At 35.1% G+C, this 20456-nt stretch overlaps 1 protein-coding gene across 1 annotated transcript; it reads right to left on the bottom strand.

Moving 5' to 3' along the window:
- Positions 1-3791: 3791 nt before the first annotated feature.
- Positions 3792-18519, bottom strand: LOC132552215 (phospholipid phosphatase-related protein type 5-like). The gene is made up of 8 exons (XM_060216363.1): positions 18338-18519; positions 17359-17518; positions 16149-16266; positions 12954-13140; positions 11052-11109; positions 10170-10346; positions 9769-9879; positions 3792-3989 (listed from the first exon to the last, which is right to left on the bottom strand). The coding sequence occupies exons 1-8, from the start codon at positions 18517-18519 to the stop codon at positions 3792-3794; spliced, it is 1191 nt and encodes a 396-aa protein (XP_060072346.1).
- Between the last annotated feature and the right edge of the window lie 1937 nt (positions 18520-20456).

Below are 20456 nucleotides of genomic sequence, written 5' to 3'. Positions count from 1 at the left end.
AAATGAATGCGATAATAAAAAGTATACTTGAAACGTGAAGATAGCAATAGAGACGGAAATATCAAGTGAGTTAGGAGATCGGGTACCATGAACTGGAAAGGAATGGAGATATAAAGAGAGTTAGGAGATCAGGGACCAGGAGCTGGAAAGAGACGGAGATATCAAGTGAGTTAGGAGATCGGGGACCAGTAACTGGAAAGGAATGGAGATATAAAGAGAGTTAGGAGATCAGGGACCAGGAGCTGGAAAGAGACGGAGATATCAAGTGAGTTAGGAGATCGGGGACCAGGAACTGGAAAGGAATGGAGATATAAAGAGAGTTAGGAGATCAGGGACCAGGAGCTGGAAGGAGACTGAAATATAAAATATAAAGAGAGTTAGGAGATCGGGGATCAGTATACCCGTATTGCATTACCAGTATACCGGGATTGTATTACTTTGTGTCAAGCTTAATATTAATGTCGACACAGATGTTTAGAATGGGGTCTTAATAACTTTCAAAGATAATCCTCTTGGACATGGATACAAAAACTTATCTTGTTGTTTATATAGAAATTTCCGTGATATTCCACCTTCATCCTCTCGGAGGTAGGATGTAAAACTTGAACTCGCTGGCCTCACTGCACGATACCATAGAGGCGACAAAGAATTAAACTTGGCATATTTTGCGTCTATTATTAATGTTTCATGTTACATTTTATAGTCACTTGTCAGACTTTCAAACAGCTCCTTTTTTTAAACTAGCCTTACCATAATTTCTCCAACGGCCTTCTCTTATACTGACACGACAGAACCCCCACTTCTCGATTCGAGAGCATAGTCAAGTTGGTCTGTATATGTATTTAACACGGCAATACAGAGCCTATACTTGCTAAAAACAGGTATAATAAGGCCAAAACCCATGTATTTTCTTCAAAGTACGCACTTTTCGAGAATATGCTGCAGGAAGTTACGATATGCCATTTCAGGTTACCATTTGAGTTTCTGTGTCAAACTGATTTATTTCCTACATTTGTAAATGTCGTTTGCTTGTTATGATAGAAATATGTCTGGGCGTTTGAAAAAAGAAAATAAAGTAATTTTAAAATTAAAGAAATTATTTGAAATGGAAAGGCATAATTCACCACCGTAATAACTTTCTAATGATTTTGTGACATGATCCGTACCATTGCTGCCGTAACAACTTCATGAATACAAATCTCCAAAGTCATAGAACATGCAACAAAATCCAAACAATGTTTGGTATGTTTAATATTCCTCTTATATATTGGTGTTATGCTATCAATAAAGAACAGTCTTTGATTTTATTCAGGTCCATATATATTTACGATGCATTGTCTTTAAATAAAAAGAAATCAGTTGACATGTTGAAATTTCCTTTATATTTTTTTACCATATCCGTGGCATACACTTTTCAAAATTTTAAAATCAAGGACAGCACAGATCTAGACTACTTAATCTCAACCAAGACCTTTCTCACTAAGTTACATAGAACACCTGATACGGTTTCAGTTTTTTTTTAATTTCCAGTTTCAGATAGTAACAACTGTGCTTTGTAATATTCCGTTTTAAATGTCGGCATTGAAGCTTTCTTTGACTGGTACCGAATATCATTTGATTTCTAGGTTAAATATTAGCAACCATCGGTCGCTATCTTGATACAATTGGAAAATGTTATATTTGGTGATATGAAGTTTGCTATTTTAAATCTCGTACGGAATTACAAGTAGTTTTCTTGTTATTAACTTGGTCTTCATTTGAAAAGGTAACATTACATACGAATGTCCTCGAAGCAGACTCTCCTGGTGTTGTTCTCTGTTTACATCCGTCCAACCCTTAAATTAAATCTTGATTTCTATATCTGTTCACAAGTATTCGATGGATTTCAAATGTAGGGTTCCTTTGTATTTATTTGTGCAATGATGATTTTGAGCTTAGTTGCAAAAAAGAAGTCTTTGACAAGCTACCGCTTTGAATACTGACAATTTGTGACTATAAATGTTAATTCTCATTACACTATGGATGTTTATCAAAGGAACCTTCATACAAGATATCATATTTTAACTGGGGGATTTAGATATTTGAAACTGCAGAAAAACATGGAAATACTCGCAGATTTTGCTTTCAACTATGCCTTGTTATTCAGTGACTATACAAATGTAATCATATTTTTACGTATTGCACTTGTGTAATATATAACTTATTGTGATGTTAGGTTAAATAACGTAAAATAATCCACATATTACATTGTCAGGTAACCAAGGAGACATTGATAGCGTGTCATCGAGACTTCAAGTGCGACATGGATATGGTTTGTTTTTACATTATCTACCTGAATAATCAATTATGTGATGAAAATGATCTAATATTCGTTTCCATTGGATACAAGATTTATGATATTTGTCACATTCCTCCCGAAACACCTGATTCGTGTAAATCTTCTTTGGTCTCCTTCACATTCGTCGATCTTGAGCTTGGGTTATCATTCCGTTATCTTGCTGGCTTTTTCTTGATTTTATTTATTATTATTTTCGTAGAGATTAAAAGAGCATGAGATGTACAATACATTTTCCGCGGGTGAAATGAATGACATGTCGACCATGTTGCCGTGCGAAATACCATTGCAGACCATTTGATGCTTCTCCTACATAACCGAAAGTTACAAAGGAATGAAATGTTTGATGACAGCGCAGTAAAAACAACAAGAAAATACCAACATAATTATAATCCAAACTCAATTTCAATAAAACTTGAAAAAAGAACACGGAGAATAAGACCATATATTCAGGAAGGTTAAGCGTTTCCTGCTTCATCGACGACACCCTTCATGTAAACCTTGGTAAATCCAAGTAAGCAATGTCACGTTCTCGAATAAGAACAAGGTATACAATAACGGAACCAACAGGCAAACTGACGAGCATCAAATACGTCCAGCTTCACATTGCACAAAGATATTGCAGAGTAAACAATTGAGCAATTAATATCTATTTAAAATAGAATATTTACATACGATACACTGAATAAGTAGACCTGTCATTTTTAATCCCCGGATTTTTTTATCGGTATGAAATATGCATATTTTTATGGTCGTAACTGAATGGGTCATAGGTCTTTCTACATAGCTTGAAAAAGATAAGTTGATAATCTGATAATGATAGCGACAGCACAGTCTTTCCTTTATAAAGACATGAGGTTGATTGTTATCAACCAATTATGATAATTACTGGTAGTACGTTGTAATTTGTTTACCGTTAGACTACTAGAAACCAGGCTGTTTATTTACATTGCATAATCAGTAGTTAGCTAGTAAACAAAGAACGTAATTCAAGGCAAAATTTTGAAAATATGAGGACTTTTCTTTTTATAAAAACGCAAAATGTACGGAGTCTCACATCTGATTGAAGGGGTTGTACACAAATAGAGATAGGAACATGTAACACAAGGAAGGATATTTAGGAACATGTGAAATACCGAGGGATATATAGGGACACGTGACATACGGGGGGGGAGGTTATGTAAGGACATTTGACATACCGTGGGATATAATAGGGACACGTGACATAAGGAGGGATAAATGAATCGATATTATACATTGCATAGAAATAGACACATGTATTAACACGTTGTCAGATGGTTATATACACGATTGATTACATAAACGACGATCGCCAGTGTACCGTGGTAGCAGTCCGTACATACAACCTTAATAGACGGTAAAAGCATACCTATAGTACACAGACTTAAATGGTCATTGTTACCATCACACGGTAATCGATTCCTGCTCATTGACGTCACAACTGCGTGGTAGGATCCATTTGTGAATTCCTTCTCTCCCGGAAGTGATCTACTGTTGTCGATAAATCACGTTGAAAGTGGTCATACATCCGGGCTCTTTGTTTTGTGTCATCATCTTCTAGACCGGATGTTCGTCTCATATGTGCTCTTGGAATGTATAGGTCTTTGCTTTTCGGAAGTTTTAGTTGTCCACTCTAAAAAAAAAATCAGTAAAAAACATTCAACATGATCGTGTTGCCACTCCCGTGCGTTTTCATGCTTATAACTACGTTTTAATTGGTTTGCCTGTTGAAGTCGTATCGTGTTTAAAGTCCCAGATATTTTAGCAAACTAAACAATTTATCAATTAACGTCATAGTATTGTTATTAATGACATGATGAAGTTTCACTGCGGTTTGTATGTCCCACTAATCAAAGTTCTATGCTGATATAAAGGACGTGGAGCACCTCATGTCATATATACTATATACTTGTATAGCTAGAGTGGAACATCCAGATGGTACAGAATACTTAAAAATAAGTCATTATAGACAATGATCAGTCATTAATGTAGGGAATACACTGAAGCAGTCCGACCGTACAGAACATCTAGAGATAAGCCTTTGTACATAGGGAATAATTTAAATCGTACATTAAAAAATTATTATTTTTAATTGATATCAACACTACGCTTCTCATTAATTAATAATCGGGATATCTCTAGCATCAGTAGCTGTACTTGATTCATTAGTTCATAGCTACATATGATTCGTCGTGTCGAGGTTCTGACATATAGGTCTACAGGGAAAATCACATAATGTTAACCGCGATAATAACAAGTGCCGTAGTCACGCTCGTCTGCACTTCCTGGGTACCAGAGCGTATACATAGGTCCATAACTATTACATTACCGATGTATTGTAATTAAAACATTTTTTTTTCATTTCCTATTTTCCGGGATATTTTTTTAATTCCTTTCAAAAGAAAGGAGATATAAATCTCTACTGATATATGTTTCAGGAATAATGTGATTTGTTTATTATAGCTGGCGCCAATTGTTTATTATGTCGGGTGTACCTAGGGGTATTATATCGCCAACCATGGAAATCGTATGCGAGGAAATATATTACGTAATGTAACAACAAATCTTGATAAAGAAAAACATGCATGTTTATGGCGTAATATTTACGTCCTGTGTACCATGTCTATTGTAAACTTAAAATATTTACGTCCTGTGTAGTATGTCTATTGTAAACTTATATTTACCTCCTGTGTACCATGTCTATTGTAAACTTAAAAAATTTACGTCCTGTGTACCATGTCTATTGTAAACTTATATTTACCTCCTGTGTACCATGTCTATTGTAAACTTATATTTACCTCCTGTGTACCATGTCTATTGTAAACTTATATTTACCTCCTGTGTACCATGTCTATTGTAAACTTAAAATATTTACGTCCTGTGTACCATGTCTATTGTAAACTTATATTTACCTCCTGTGTACCATGTCTATTGTAAACTTATATTTACCTCCTGTGTACCATGTCTATTGTAAACTTATATTTACCTCCTGTGTACCATGTCTATTGTAAACTTATAATATTTACCTCCTGTGTACCATGTCTATTGTAAACTTATATTTACTTGTGTACCATGTCTATTGTAAACTTATAATATTTACCTCCTGTGTACCATGTCTATTGTAAACTTATGATATTTACCTCCTGTGTACCATGTCTATTGTAAACTTATAATATTTACCTCCTGTGTACCATATCTATTGTAAACTTATAATATTTACCTCCTGTGTACCATGTCTATTGTAAACTTATATCATATAGGACGTAATATTTACCTCCTGTGTACCATGTCTATTGTAAACTTATATCATATAGGACGTAATATTTACCTCCTGTGTACCATGTATATTGTAAACTTATAATATTTACCTCCTGTGTACCATGTCTATTGTAAACTTATATCATATAGGACGTAATATTTACCTCCTGTGTACCATGTATATTGTAAACTTATAATATTTACCTCCTGTGTACCATGTCTATTGTAAACTTATATCATATAGGACGTAATATTTACCTCCTGTGTACCATGTATATTGTAAACTTAAATATATTTACCTCCTGTGTACCATGTGTTGTAAACTTATAATATTTACCTCCTGTGTATGTCTATTGTAAACATTGTAATATTTACCTCCTGTGTACCATGTCTATTGTAAACTTATAATATTTACCTCCTGTGTTCCATGTCTATTGTAAACTTATAATATTTACCTCCTGTGTACCATGTCTATTGTAAACTTATAATATTTACCTCCTGTGTACCATGTCTATTGTAAACTTATATCAGATAGGACGTAATATTTACCTCCTGTGTACCATGTCTATTGTAAACTTATAATATTTACCTCCTGTGTACCATGTCTATTGTAAACTTATATCAGATAGGACGTAATATTTACCTCCTGTGTACCATGTCTATTGTAAACTTATAATATTTACCTCCTGTACCTCCTGTGTACCATGTCTATTGTAAACTTATAATATTTACCTCCTGTGTACCATGTCTATTGTAAACTTATAATATTTACCTCCTGTGTACCATGTCTATTGTAAACTTATATCATATAGGACGTAATATTTACCTCCTGTGTACCATGTCTATTGTAAACTTATAATATTTACGTCCTGTGTACCATGTCTATTGTAAACTTATATCAGATAGGACGTAATATTTACGTCCTGTGTACCATGTATATTGTAAACTTATAATATTTACGTCCTGTGTACCATGTCTATTGTAAACTTATATCAGATAGGACGTAATATTTACCTCCTGTGTACCATGTCTATTGTAAACCTATAATATTTAAGTCCTGTGTACCATGTCTATTGTAAACTTATAATATTTGCCTCCTGTGTACCATGTCTATTGTAAACTTATAATATTTACGTCCTGTGTACCATGTCTATTGTAAACTTATATCAGATAGGACGTAATATTTACCTCCTGTGTACCATGTCTATTGTAAACTTATAATATTTACGTCCTGTGTACCATGTCTATTGTAAACTTATAATATTTACCTCCTGTGTACCATGTCTATTGTAAACTTATAATATTTACCTCCTGTGTACCATGTCTATTGTAAACTTATAATATTTACGTCCTGTGTACCATGTCTATTGTAAACTTATATCAGACAGGACGTAATATTTACCTCCTGTGTACCATGTATATTGTAAACTTATAATACATGCCTCCTGTGTACCATGTCTATTGTAAACTTTTATTAGATATAGCCTAATATTTATCTCCTGTGTAGAAAGTCATTTGTAAAATCTATTTTAGATACAACAGGCCCAAGGGGCCTTAACGGTCACCTGAGGAATATATGTCAATAGTCTGGGGATTTCAAAATGTTGCAAAAATGTAACAACACTTGTGCAGGACAGTGTGTAAAACATCTGTACCAAGTTTGAACATGATCCACCCAGTGGTTCTTGAGAGGAAGTCCAAAATGTCTTAGCCAAACAGAGGCCAGGGTTGCACATTTATATAAAGCAAATCATGTTTTCATTTGCAAGTTGAAATATAGCTTAGTAGATACATGTATAGCTAAAGTATACATAAAATCAGATCAATTTCAAGTCTATCCACAATCTTTTCCTTGCCTAATACAATAAGGCATCCAACTAAAAAAACTCATATAAAACAACGTGAAAAAATCTTGTGGTACTTCTGAGACAGGAATATATGTACAGGTATTGAACCATATTATACATGTAGCTCAGAACATAGAAGGTTCAGCGAGTAATAAGATCCGGGTTTAATGAAATTTCTGGCTGCACATTTTTTCTCGCCTTTATGGTTGTCATAAACACACAACAAGTCTTTATTAAAGATTAATATGTAACAAATATCAGAAGGGATAATTTTGGACCAGTTATTTTTATTCTTACAAACTTTGCAGTCCTTTCCCTAAAGATCAGCTATATGAAGTTACACTTTTGGTTCAGGACAACAAGATTTGCTAAGATTTAACAAATTCTACCCCTTTCTGCCCCATAAATATGCCCCCATTGAGGCCACACCTTTTTCTATTGTAAACTTAAAGAAGCTTACTTTACCAAATTTTACCACCACCTGGGGCCTCTATTGCAGCCATATCTTTTATTCCCCAAAATAAATGTGTCTTATTACACAGATGCTTTGTGCTTAGTGTGGTTGTAAACCAAAAACATGGTCAATGCCATTAGAGCCCATTTAAAAAATCTAATTGACCACTTTTTGCCCCCTCTTGTAGCCCCTATTGGAGCCACACCCTTTCCTTTCGCAAACTTGATGCATCTTCCTATAGGGATACTTTATGCCAAGTTTGGTTGAAATCCATCCAGTGGTTCTTGAGAAGAAGTCGAAAATGTTAAAAGTTAACAACGCACGACGCACGACGACAGACAAATCTTGATGGCAATAGGTCACCATCAGCCTTTGGCTCAGGTGACCTAACAAGTTAACGACGCACGACGCACGAACTTAATCTGACTGTTGATTCATGCGAAGAAGATTTTCAAAGATTTACCTAATTTTACCCCCTTTTTCCCCTCCTGGGGCCCCTATTGGGGCCACGCCCTTTTTCTTCGCAAACTTGAAGCGGCTTCCCATGGGGATGCTTTGTGCCAAGTTTGGTCAAAATCCATTCAGTGGTTCTTTAGAAGAAGTCGAATATGTGAAAAGTCAACCACGCACGACGACAGACAAATCATGATGGCAATAGGTCACTATGAGCCTTCGGCTCAGGTGACCTAAACATGAAACATTTTCATAACTATGATGTACTCTTTCGATCCATCATTTCATTTTTCTGTTAGACCGTACCATTGTTAACTCCTCAATGTCTGATTTTTTTTCTGCGTTCCTTTTACCTTCATTTCTAAAACTGACTCCGTTCCTCTTTATCGCATTACGTCATGTTAACGTTCTAGTATCAGTTATTGGTTATTAAAATTTGTTTTGAAAATAAATTTGATTTTAATATGCGTCATTTGCAATGAAATATCTATGATATACAGCTACCGATTTCCATCAGCGTGTAATTGGTTTTAATTGGCGCTCCTCCCTAACTGTGAAAGTTGCAAAAGCCGCACCTTTTCCATTTTCTCTTTATCCATTGGATAACAGCTATTGTCTGAACTGACGTAATTTCAGGTGATTATAGATATTAAAATTTAATGTGTGTTTTAGTGTTTATCTTACATAAGACAATATATCGAAAAATTACGGACATTAACAAAGTAGAATTCCATATCGATACAAAGAAAATACCAGGATCTGCTGAAATAGACTACAAAAGGAGAATCGATTTAGACCATTAAGCAGGTGCTACCTTACATTTCATGTACTTCCGTTGCAACACACGTTACGTCAGTGACGATATGACAGGTGTTGTTTTACAACATTAATTCCGCAATATCAATATTTACTGTTAATGTTTTTGTAATTTTATCTCTACAATGATACTTTTTTATATGTACGTAGATTTCGTCTCGTAATTTATAATTAAGAATAGATTATAATAAAAAGATCCAAGTTTCTGAACTTTCAATTTTCTAGTAGTGCACACCAGCCTTGATAGGCCCTCGTCTGATCAATAGGACAGAAAACGGGAATGGGCAATCCCTTTCAAATGGTCTTTCAGGTGGAACCAAACCGATGATTGAAATAACAAACTTCACCCTTTACTAATTGTTTCCTTATTAGGAATTGTACATAATCACTTACTCATTTCCCTTACTTATTAAAATAGAATGGAATCACCCTTTTCCTCGAATTATCAGAAATTAACCAAATGATAACCTGGCCCTTTTTCACCATTGCTTTTCTCTGCTTTATCAGAAACAGAATAATCATTCGTATTTAAGCCTTATTCCCTCTGTAAGTTTCTGTAAATTTTCAATTGCGTATCAACCCACCTCCTTCAACAGTTCCTCTAAAATCTGGTTATCCAACAGGAACCGGTGAAGCAAGGACAGCACTATCTTTTCCGGCACATGTTCCCGGAAGTTGTGGAGAATCGCCGACCCCTGTAAAATCCATGCAAAAAATGACATAAGTCAAAATAACAATTCGATACATGCTTCAACAGTATACATATAAATATAACAACCAAATTACCTTAAGGCAATAAACAAAACGAGACGGTGTTTTCATACGTGAATGGTTTTCAATTCACAAATAGAAAGAATTCAAACTGATAACTGAAAAAATGACAACACTTAAACATAAAGTGTACAATTAAAATTGTTTTACTTCAAAACTATTTTTATAACACAATTTAATTATTGATTACATGCTTTAAAAATTTCATATTTACAAAGTAAACGGCGATAGCCACACCCATGGCAAGCCCGACGACAACATCGTCCCAGTGACAAACCCTCAACCCGTACTCCAGTAGTCCACACAGCAACGCCAGCATGACGAAGGCAAGTGAGAGGAACGGTCTTATGATGCGGACAGAGCGGGTACGCATGGCACCGTGCAGGTATATCTTAGCACATGTAAAGAAGACAATTAAGCAATCACTTAGACATTGCTTTCAGAAAGGTGTACAAAGTAGTGAGGTTGATGAAAAACACGAGGGAAATTTTATTGCCGTCATAATGATCTACAGGCTGGTGTCGACGATAAAGCAGCTTACTCTTCTTTAACACATGTTTTTATTCTCCTTGTTATTTTTCAAGAGTCTCCGTGCAAAAACCTTTTTTTGTTTTAAGTTGGAACTAAGATTCTGTTGACATTTTGGTATTTTTCATTGTTGGTTTTCAAACCCTTTACACTAGCTGACGATGTTTGAAGGACAACAATTCAATCCCTATCCTTCGGGCCATTGTTTATACCATGATATACCAAGTATTCGGTGAATATAAAGTAGACCTTGCTTCATTATCATTATATAACCCAATGTATTTAAATGATACAAACTTCAAGAAAACGATCCTTAATTCCTCGAAATAACATTAAATTATCAACCATAACATTCTACATAGATTTTTGTGGTCTGATATACCTTGGGCGAAGGCAAGTATTTCATTATCATCATATCGCTGTTTTAATTAAACCTAGTAAGACTCCTTTCTCCGAGATGTTTCGTTATTAAGAAGTCAACAAGCATTTTTTTTTAAATATTATATCTAATTGGGTATTACCTTAAGACATTGGCATTTACAGAAATTGGATATGCTAGCAGGCTTACCGTTAGAAATATAGCAGAATAGGCCGAAAGAGCGGAATACATCGACGGAAACGAGGTTCTGCAAAATAAAATGTGAAATGATATCAACTACATAACAGTAAACGATTAAACCACTAATTCTTTCGGGGTAAAAATTCAGGATTTTATCGCGAGATTTTTTACTCGAGAAGTTGAACAAATGATTTGTGGATTTTAAAAAAAAACCTCAAAGAGCGTTGACATTCTCAGCTAAAAAGTATTTAATTTAGATGTATATATATATATTCCTACTCTGTACACCACCATAACCTATTCTAAAGATCATCCAAACAGACTATTAGCAAAACCTGCGAGGACAAACTGTGATCCATTCGTTTTTTGTTCTAATACTAGGCTAAAATTACCATAAAGCTAATTAAAACAGGTCACACAGACTTCAATTTCACTTTCAGATATAATGATGACGTCTTTAGATTAAAAAAAATACTGATCACGTTCATCGTATATACTAATAACACTTGGAAATAAAGGACACGACATTCTTCTACATCAGCCGCTAAAAACATGATAATTTTTTTCTCAAGCTGTATGATAAATGTGATGATTTCAATTTCTCTAAAATGAATCTATTTGTTGATAACGACATTCCTGCAATATTTCAGCAACTGACAAATTTAAAAACATAGCGATTCGAGAACTGATCAATGGAGTAGTGTTACAGTCATCACGGCAATCTCCTTGAGAAATGTTATCTTTATTTGTGGAAAATGAAGCTGTACGTTTGTGATGTTCATATGAAACTTCCTCTTATTTGAGATTGTAAGATAACTTATTTGGATTGATCGATAATCAGAAGACGCTAAACCCTTCCGGAACATCTGGTCTTATTCTCCTTGTACTTTTTCTATAGTCGCTGTGTAAGTCTTTCTTTTATTGTTGTATGCTATAGTTTCATCGAATTCATGTTTCAATAAGGTTTCTTTTTATGGTATTTGTCATATCAACTGGAAACACGAACACATGAGCGTAAGACTTATCGTAATGCGCTGACAGACTTTCTCCCAAACTGGTTGCTGTTTTGCCTCCAATTTAGTTGTTCTAAGCACGTAAAAATTACAGCTATAGAAGTACATCAAGAACATAGAATTACCAAAACAGCCGTCAATATCATACGTACATGTGCGCTGTATATTGCATTAAAAATATATCAAAAGGTGTCTTTATTGTTTTGAATCTTCATTTCAGAAATTGATACGACAAGAAAGAACTGAACGAGACGTCTAGGAAAGCAGTAATAGATATTATATAGAATAGTGCGATTTACACCCAAGATTAGATGTAGATATAGTCATATTTCATCTTTAGAGCTTACTAGTTTACCAGAATCAGTTATTCCAGATTTTCTGTTGACAATATCCTCGTTGAGGTCGGTCATAGTCTACAGTTCGTTTGGTCGTTATCACTGATCTAATTATTAAGACAGGGCTTGATTTCCATATCAAGTTTACACATTTGATGAAGAAGAAGACACTTAACTTTCCGGAACGCCTTGTCCTAGTTCCATCTAAATTCAGCTGATTTTGTTTTTTGTTACACTTCAATATTTTGCTACTATTATTGCAAAAGTTACTGTTTCTATATACTTATCTCTTTGCCAACAAAACAAAGCACTGAAACCCTGTTCTGAAAGTTTTTCATACAAAATGGTAAATAGAACATTATCTTTGTAAAAATAATAATAATAAAAAAAAATGGCGAAAAAAGTAAACAATAGTGTAGGCATTTCGACACGTTAGTTCAGTAGAAATTTGCTTCCTTTTTATATAAATATTTCATGAAGGTTGTCCAATTGGCATCACATTGAAATCTTGCCAAATATAATATCAATTTCGATTTGACAACGGTATTCTGATAAGTTACTACCTTGCGTATCTGAGTCTCATCTCATCTGTCTCTGCACACAGCTCGTCACTACCTTGGCCTCCCTGAGCATCACAAAGCGTGTGGTTTACACGACAAACCTCCAAAAACACTGGGCGAAGACGTCCCGTCAATAACTTTGTTACGTCAGCAAACACCATCACAGTAAAGGCCCCGAACACGAACACTCCTATAAGGATTGAAAACACGACAAAGGTTGTTATCAATAACCATATATAAGTATATTGGATAAAAAATGATATTCATATATATGTACCGCGATCTTAAGAAAGTAAATTGCATAGTTGAAGATAAAAATAGAAACGATTCAATTCCTTTTCAGACGTCTCCAGGACCCGTATTCATGAAACCATTCTCATGCTCAAGCATAGATTTTGTGCTCAAGCAAACTTTTTTTTATAATTCTCCTAAATCATATAAAATAATACAAAAGTTTAAATATAAACATGGAATATAACTTTTTTTTATTCTTTGGCAAAATCAGCCTTATTTATTAATTTTTAACTTAAACAAGATATAAGGCTTGATCTCAAAATGCTTAAGCATGAGAACGGTTTCATGAATACGGGCCCAGATGTTAATTTAAAGATGTTGACCCTTTCTCTTCAGACATATCGACGGAAGACTTTTCAAAAGGAAATTTCATCACATGTGTTCCTCATGACGATTTTATGCCGATATTCTTCACGAGAAGAGAGGTAGTCATTCTAATTGTAATGGAGAAAGTTCAGTCATTATTAATTAATTGAGGAAAACAATATTACAAAAATAATACTAATTCATCAATTAGCTGAGTTCCCTATCAGTTTTTTGTCCCTACATTTTGTGTATTTCAGTAAAGAATATGTTCCAGGGAATATATTTCACACGTGTGTAACTGTTTTACACACAGACCTTAGACTGATACACCTATATTTCACACGTGTCTAACTGTTTTACACACAAACCTTAGACTGATACACCTATATTTCACACGTGTGTAACTGTTTTACACACAGACCTTAGACTGATCACATACATTTCACACGTGTGTAACTGTTTCACACACAAACCTTAGACTGATACACCTATATTTCACACGTGTGTAACTGTTTTACACACAGACCTTAGACTGATCACATACATTTCACACGTGTGTAACTGTTTCACACACAGACCTTAGACTTATACATATGCATTTCACACGTGTGTAACTGTTTCACAAACAACGCCTAGACTGCAATATATATATTTCACACGTGTGTAACTGTTTCACACACAACGCCTAGACTGAAATATATATATTTCACACGTGTGTAACTGTCATTCCTAATTTTATCTTTGTTGTGTTTCTTTCTATCAATTTGGGTTTCCATCAGACGCCTCCTAGGTTAGAAAAAAATAATAAAAAGTACGAATAACTTGTGTCTTTTGTACAATCCTTGTCAGATGTTTTGTGATTTTGTGAAATTGTGGATGTTCTTGACGCGCCCGTACCGCAGTGACCGTAGTTCAGATATGTAGGAAGTCGTGTTATTTTCAAACAACATATAGCGAATGGCAACTATCGAAATATACAGGTCTGCCTGGAAATAAACTCCATGTATCACGTATCACAAACATACATTCTCCATTAATAACGTACCCATTCTATCTTATGTCTGTGCTCTTGTAGGCAAATCGTGAAACAATCTAATAGTCTTTTCTATAGCTCTAGGTAGATCGTGAATTAATGAAACAGGACTCCGAAAACAAATATATTCGTGGCGGAAAAATATGCAGCTATAAAAAAAAATTGAGCTACAGCCAACGGATGATATATCAATAATAAAAACACGAGAAAAAACATAGGAATGCAAAACTAAATGAGAAATGATAAACTTTCAGAACATTATAATTCCAATGGGAGAGATTATTCTTCTAATAATAACCTCGCCAATATTGTAAAACGCTTGAAACTCATATTAAACGATGACAAACTTGATTTTAAAATGCAGGTGCATCATTGCACTGACTAAAATGACAGATAGATCATACAGCACAACGTTAATATGATAGTAGTGTATCAGGTTAATACACGTGGTATACTGGAGGCATGTAACACATCAGATTAAGTGTTATTATAATTGACTGGCGGACCTTTTTACTTTATTGCCATTAGAGTCAAATATTACGAGCACGTGGACTGCACAGCTGCAAAATTAGTCAAGAGCATATAATTGCTAAACCAGTCAGTCGTTGTGCACCTGGATTGATAAGTCATACTCGCTGCATTAAAAGGCATTCGTTAACAACTAAGAAAATACCGACAAGAAAATCAATTTGATGAAACTAGGGAAAATATCAATAAAAAAAATCTACATGGAGACTTCTGGGAAAAAAGTACAATAATAATAAGGCCACATGTGCCGGAAGAAGCAGCGTCTTATGCTTCATCCACGACATCTGCAGCAACGCTGCCACCAAGTAAACTAACAAGCATGAAAGACGTCCGACTTCATATCACACAAGGAACTCAACACATGCATCCAACTAGCTTAAGTAAAGAGGCGGTAGTAAAAAATACCATAGCTGTTGATAGGACGGTTAACAATATAAAACCAGACCAAACGTACCTCACATACACAGGCAGGCTGTCCTTATAAAACCATAGCTGTTGATAGGACGGTAAACAATATAAAACCAGACCAAACGTACCTCACATACACAGGGAGGCTGTCCTTATAAAACCATAGCTGTTGATAGGACGTTAAACAATATAAAACCAGACCAAACGCAGTAGTTTACCTATATGATATTTAAATTTGCTCCTGTTACCGAGCAGCAGGATAGAGGCTCGTTTGGCGTCTATTGATATCTAAGTTTTAACTTTCATATTAAATAGTATAAATTTACGTTAGCATGGCAACAATAATCTTACCAAACACACGCTTGAAGCCAAGCAGAGGGATGCCATTACGCCGTCTGACTGACTCCCACCTGACGTAATATTTCATTTAAAACAAACGTTTATTGGCATACAGCAACTAAAGTTACATCACTAACGATGATAATAAGTCGTACATCAAATCGGGTCAGACATCAAACGTAACTTTGACGTCAACTTTCTTGTTATCCTCAAGGCTGAAAAACCATGTTTTTATTCTGTTGATCTTACTGTTTCAACTCATTAGTTGGTTAAAAGCTTCTTGAGCTTACCGATAAACCTAATAAGACGTCTCACGACTTGTGGAACCTTCATTCCGTTACACGATAACCATATTGGTTTCTGTCTCTCGTCAGTGAAGGCCCAGACCCCGATCTCTCCTACAAGTACCTACAAATGAAATGTTTACAACATATATTTCTCGTCAGTGAAGGCCCTGACCCCGATCTCTCCTACAAGTACCTACAAATGAAATGTTTACAACATATATTCTCGTCAGTGAGGGCCAAGCCCCGATCTCTCCTACAAGTCCCTACAAATGAAATGTTTACAACATATACTTCTCGTCTGTGAAGGCCCAGACCCCGATCTCTCCTACAAGTACCTACAAATGAAATGTTTACAACATATATTCTCGTCAGTGAATGGCCAAGCCCCGATCTCTCCTACAAATGAAATGATTACAACATATACTTCTCGTCAGTGAAGGCCCAGACCCCGATCTCTCCTACAAGTACCTACAAATGAAATGTTTACAACATATATTTCTCGTCAGTGAAGGCCCTGACCCTCTCCTCTCCTACAAATGAAATGATTACAACATATATTCTCGTCAGTGAAGGCCAAGCCCCGATCTCTCCTACAAGTACCTGCAAATGAAATGTTTACAACATATACTTCTCGTCAGTGAAGGCCAGGCCCCGATCTCTCCTACAAGTACCTACAAATGAAATGTTTACAACATATATTCTCGTCAGTGAAGGGCCAAGCCCCGATCTCTCCTACAAATGAAATGATTACAACATATACTTCTCGTCAGTGAAGGCCAGACCCCGATCTCTCCTACAAGTACCTGCAAATGAAATGTTTACAACATATACTTCTCGTCAGTGAAGGCCAGGCCCCGATCTCTCCTACAAGTACCTGCAAATGAAATGTTTACAACATATACTTCTCGTCAGTGAAGCCCCAGACCCCGATCTCTCCCAGTAATGAATACAAATGAAGAGTTCAGAACACCTCATGGTGTATGGCGAACACAGAGGAACTCTGACAGAAGCACATTTGCAACTTAGTGGTACACAAATATATCATTATTACCAAGGTGGGAACACTGTAGTATACAAACAACAAAAAGAGATATTCAGAAATATACTTAAAAGAAAACACTTATTATGAAGAAGGTACACAGAATTACACTTACTATGGAGGTGTCACAAAATTAATTGCACATCCAAAAGGGTATTTAGTAAATAGACTTACCACAAACGGAGGAACACAGAAGCTAAGAGCGTAGATCGTGGCATGAGGAACACTGCCGTCATAAACGAAACTGGCGAAGCCCGATTCAGTTGCCCGAGCACTGATGGAGGGGTCAGTACATGAAAACGATAGTCGGACGATAGGGAACAGTGACGTCCATCTGTAAAGCAAAAGCGTTGAAAATATTTACTGAAAAACATCGGTCACGTCTTTATAGAATGTAACGGGTAGGTTAAACAAAATCTACACAACGTTTTATACAGCGCTCCATATTTGGTAAAAATGCAACAATTGGAAAGAAAGCATATCGAAGCACAAAACTCCATGATTAGAATTTATTTCATATAGAATTATTAGGGTAAAAAACTGGTGTCATCCATCCTTAAGTGTCGATATATACATATTATAGGTTTTATATATATAAAACATACGTCACAAGACAAACAAACACATAAGGTGTACACGCCATGTCCAGGAACCAATCAATCCTGTTCTCATGTTAACGAGTGACTCGTGAATGAAATTTTGTCATTTTTTTAAAGTATACAAACAAGACCTGATTATTGAGATGAAAAAGAAACTAGCTTCATTGCAATGCAATATGTATGGCCGGAACCAATCCCTAGATCAGCTAGCTTTACGTAATGGGATTAACCTTGTCAATATTCTGTCTTGAAAGCATTAGCTGTAGAACAACAAATCTAGAATACGTGAAAACATATGAAAGGAACAGAAACTCCATAGGTGGGTCTATTTGTTGTAAATTGTGTACATGACAATTGTAAACATCCCACTGATCCATAATTTTATATCATTGTTTGGTTAGACTTAATGTCAGATCTGATGTATGTATTAATTTCCTTAGATATACCGGTAACAGCGCCCATTATAGGTTATAATAACCAACATGACATTTTCGAACAATTTTAATATTGATCTGAACGAAAAGCTAATTAGATATAATAACAACAACCTTTACCTAAGAAAGTATTCCAATACCACCATAAACACCAAAATAATTAGTTCCAGCAGAAACGTGGCAAGGACAAGGCTGTTTTTTCGCGCGTTTTTTCCATTGTCTTCTTCTCCATCTTCCTCCCTTGTTTGATTAACGATAAACGTCTCTATCCCGTCCTTTCTATTATGTTCGTCCACTGCCATTTCTGTAGGATGAATTAAAAGCATTAAAAAGAGATAATGTTGCACCAAAAATCAAACAAGACGACAACGTTTCACAGACTGAATAAGGTAATAATCATTTGGACGTTTAGTAAACAAGGTTTGCACCAACCTGCATGTCACGCTTTAATTCATTAGAATAGTGGCACGGTTCAGAATATAAAGATATACTTGACACTGTCTTTAAATTATTAGATGTAAGAAAATTAGGAAATCCATTGAATGTTTGGGCTAATACACCTCCCATTTTAGATTTTGATTTTTCTTGCGATCACTTTTGATTTTCGACGGGCGCTCCCAATACTTGAAATTTTAGGCCCTTAGCATCACTGACGAGTCTGTAAGGACGATTCAGCTGTATGGTGTAGTTAAATTCATTTCTCGGCTTTACTATAGTATGTGCCTTTTTATACTTTCTTCAATATTGTAGGTGGTAGACAATGCTTGAGGACTTAAAGTCGCTGAGGTTTGCCGTAACCTGTATGTCACGTTTTAATTCATACTTAAACATGTATCTGACGTTGTTCTTGAATTATCTGATATTTGAAAATTACGAATTTCATCGAGTTTTATACACATATACTATATATATCATGTATCCTTCATTAATATCCATGCATAGCCCGTATACAATGATACACATGTTCTAAGGGAGACAATCACTAGATTTCATGTTTACATACACACTTTTGTGAAGGGAAGGAAAATAAAACCAAAAATTGATAATGTGCGAAAGGTGTTTAATTATTTTTTTTAAAAACACTGTGTCTGATTAATACCTCACAATCCGTGTTAGCACATTTTCATCTTTAAAAAATCTTCTGTATCGTGTCATATTCCCAGTGTGTTGTATCACCTGACATTTTCATTGTATTATCGTACATTATATTACAATGTATTTTACGTCATCCATTTAGTACATTGTATAAACCTTTAACTATATCCACCTGTCATAATATGATTTTGATACCTTACCTTCACCTATTAATGTCCTATTTTTTTTTTACACTTGTCATATTTGTCCATGTCTGAACTAGTTTAATGTTTATTCTAATGACTTTCTGACGAACGAATTACCATAGGTCGCCGTATACACGTTTAGTAATATATTTTTAGGAACATCGGTATTATCACCCACCTAAACCAAATTGTTTATCTGCCAACTTTGTATCTAGAATGTCATAAATTGCAAGTGCTGACGTCATCAGCAGAGTCGTCTTCCCACACGTGTGTGAAGGCATAACACCTGATGTATGCACAGCTGAAATCTTTCTTAGTTGGTTGGTTGGTATTTACATAAGAAGATTTCTAAAACACAAAGACCTGAATAACACCTTTCAGTATAAATTTAGAAATACTTAACAGCTGGGTCGTCCTTCTAGGACTCGCTAGGACTAACTTGCCTATGACGCTACGGGCCTAAATTGTTCAAACCTAGGATGCAGCTGAGAAAAATCGAAATTTGTCGATATAAACGTGAGAAAAATCTGATGAAGAGGTCTACTGACACAAAAATTCAATAGATAATTTTCAATTTTTGCATGATTTTTTTTTAAAAAAGAAGTTTACACAAACATCGGAGACTACGAGCCCAACTTGTACAGTTTCACACACGAATTTAAAAGATTATACGAAAGTCACATATGATATTGTTTTAAAATTTTAAATGTTTGAAGTATCATGAAGTATTGAATGATATTTCAATTTCTTTTGATATAAGAGTATTTCAGTGACAACAACAATTAGCTGTATTTCTTTTGTCTTAAAGTACTGGCTGTGACTTTACAGTTGTTATGCTATATAAGGCGATCCTTCACGGCTTTTTATCACCAGAAAGCACAAAATCAGAATTCATATAAGTTACCAGTAATGGCCAATAGCTCGAGAAAAATCTAAAAACATGAAATGATAAGATATTT

Source organism: Ylistrum balloti, unplaced genomic scaffold, assembly GCF_031769215.1.
Source record: "Ylistrum balloti isolate Yb309-2 unplaced genomic scaffold, AGI_CSIRO_Ybal_v1 Utg370240, whole genome shotgun sequence".
Classification (NCBI taxonomy): domain Eukaryota; kingdom Metazoa; phylum Mollusca; class Bivalvia; order Pectinida; family Pectinidae; genus Ylistrum; species Ylistrum balloti.
This window is presented reverse-complemented; position numbering and strand designations above follow the sequence as displayed.

Excerpts from the sequence above, each read along its gene's own strand:
- LOC132552215 (XM_060216363.1), bottom strand. The coding sequence starts at position 18,519 with ATGGCAGTGGACGAACATAATAGAAAGGACGGGATAGAGACGTTTATC. Across the intron at positions 17,519-18,337 it reads GTATTGGAATACTTTCTTAG|ATGGACGTCACTGTTCCCTA; the intron begins GTAAAGGTTGTT and ends TTTGCTTTACAG. Across the intron at positions 13,141-16,148 it reads ACGTCTTATTAGGTTTATCG|GAGTGTTCGTGTTCGGGGCC; the intron begins GTAAGCTCAAGA and ends CAATCCTTATAG.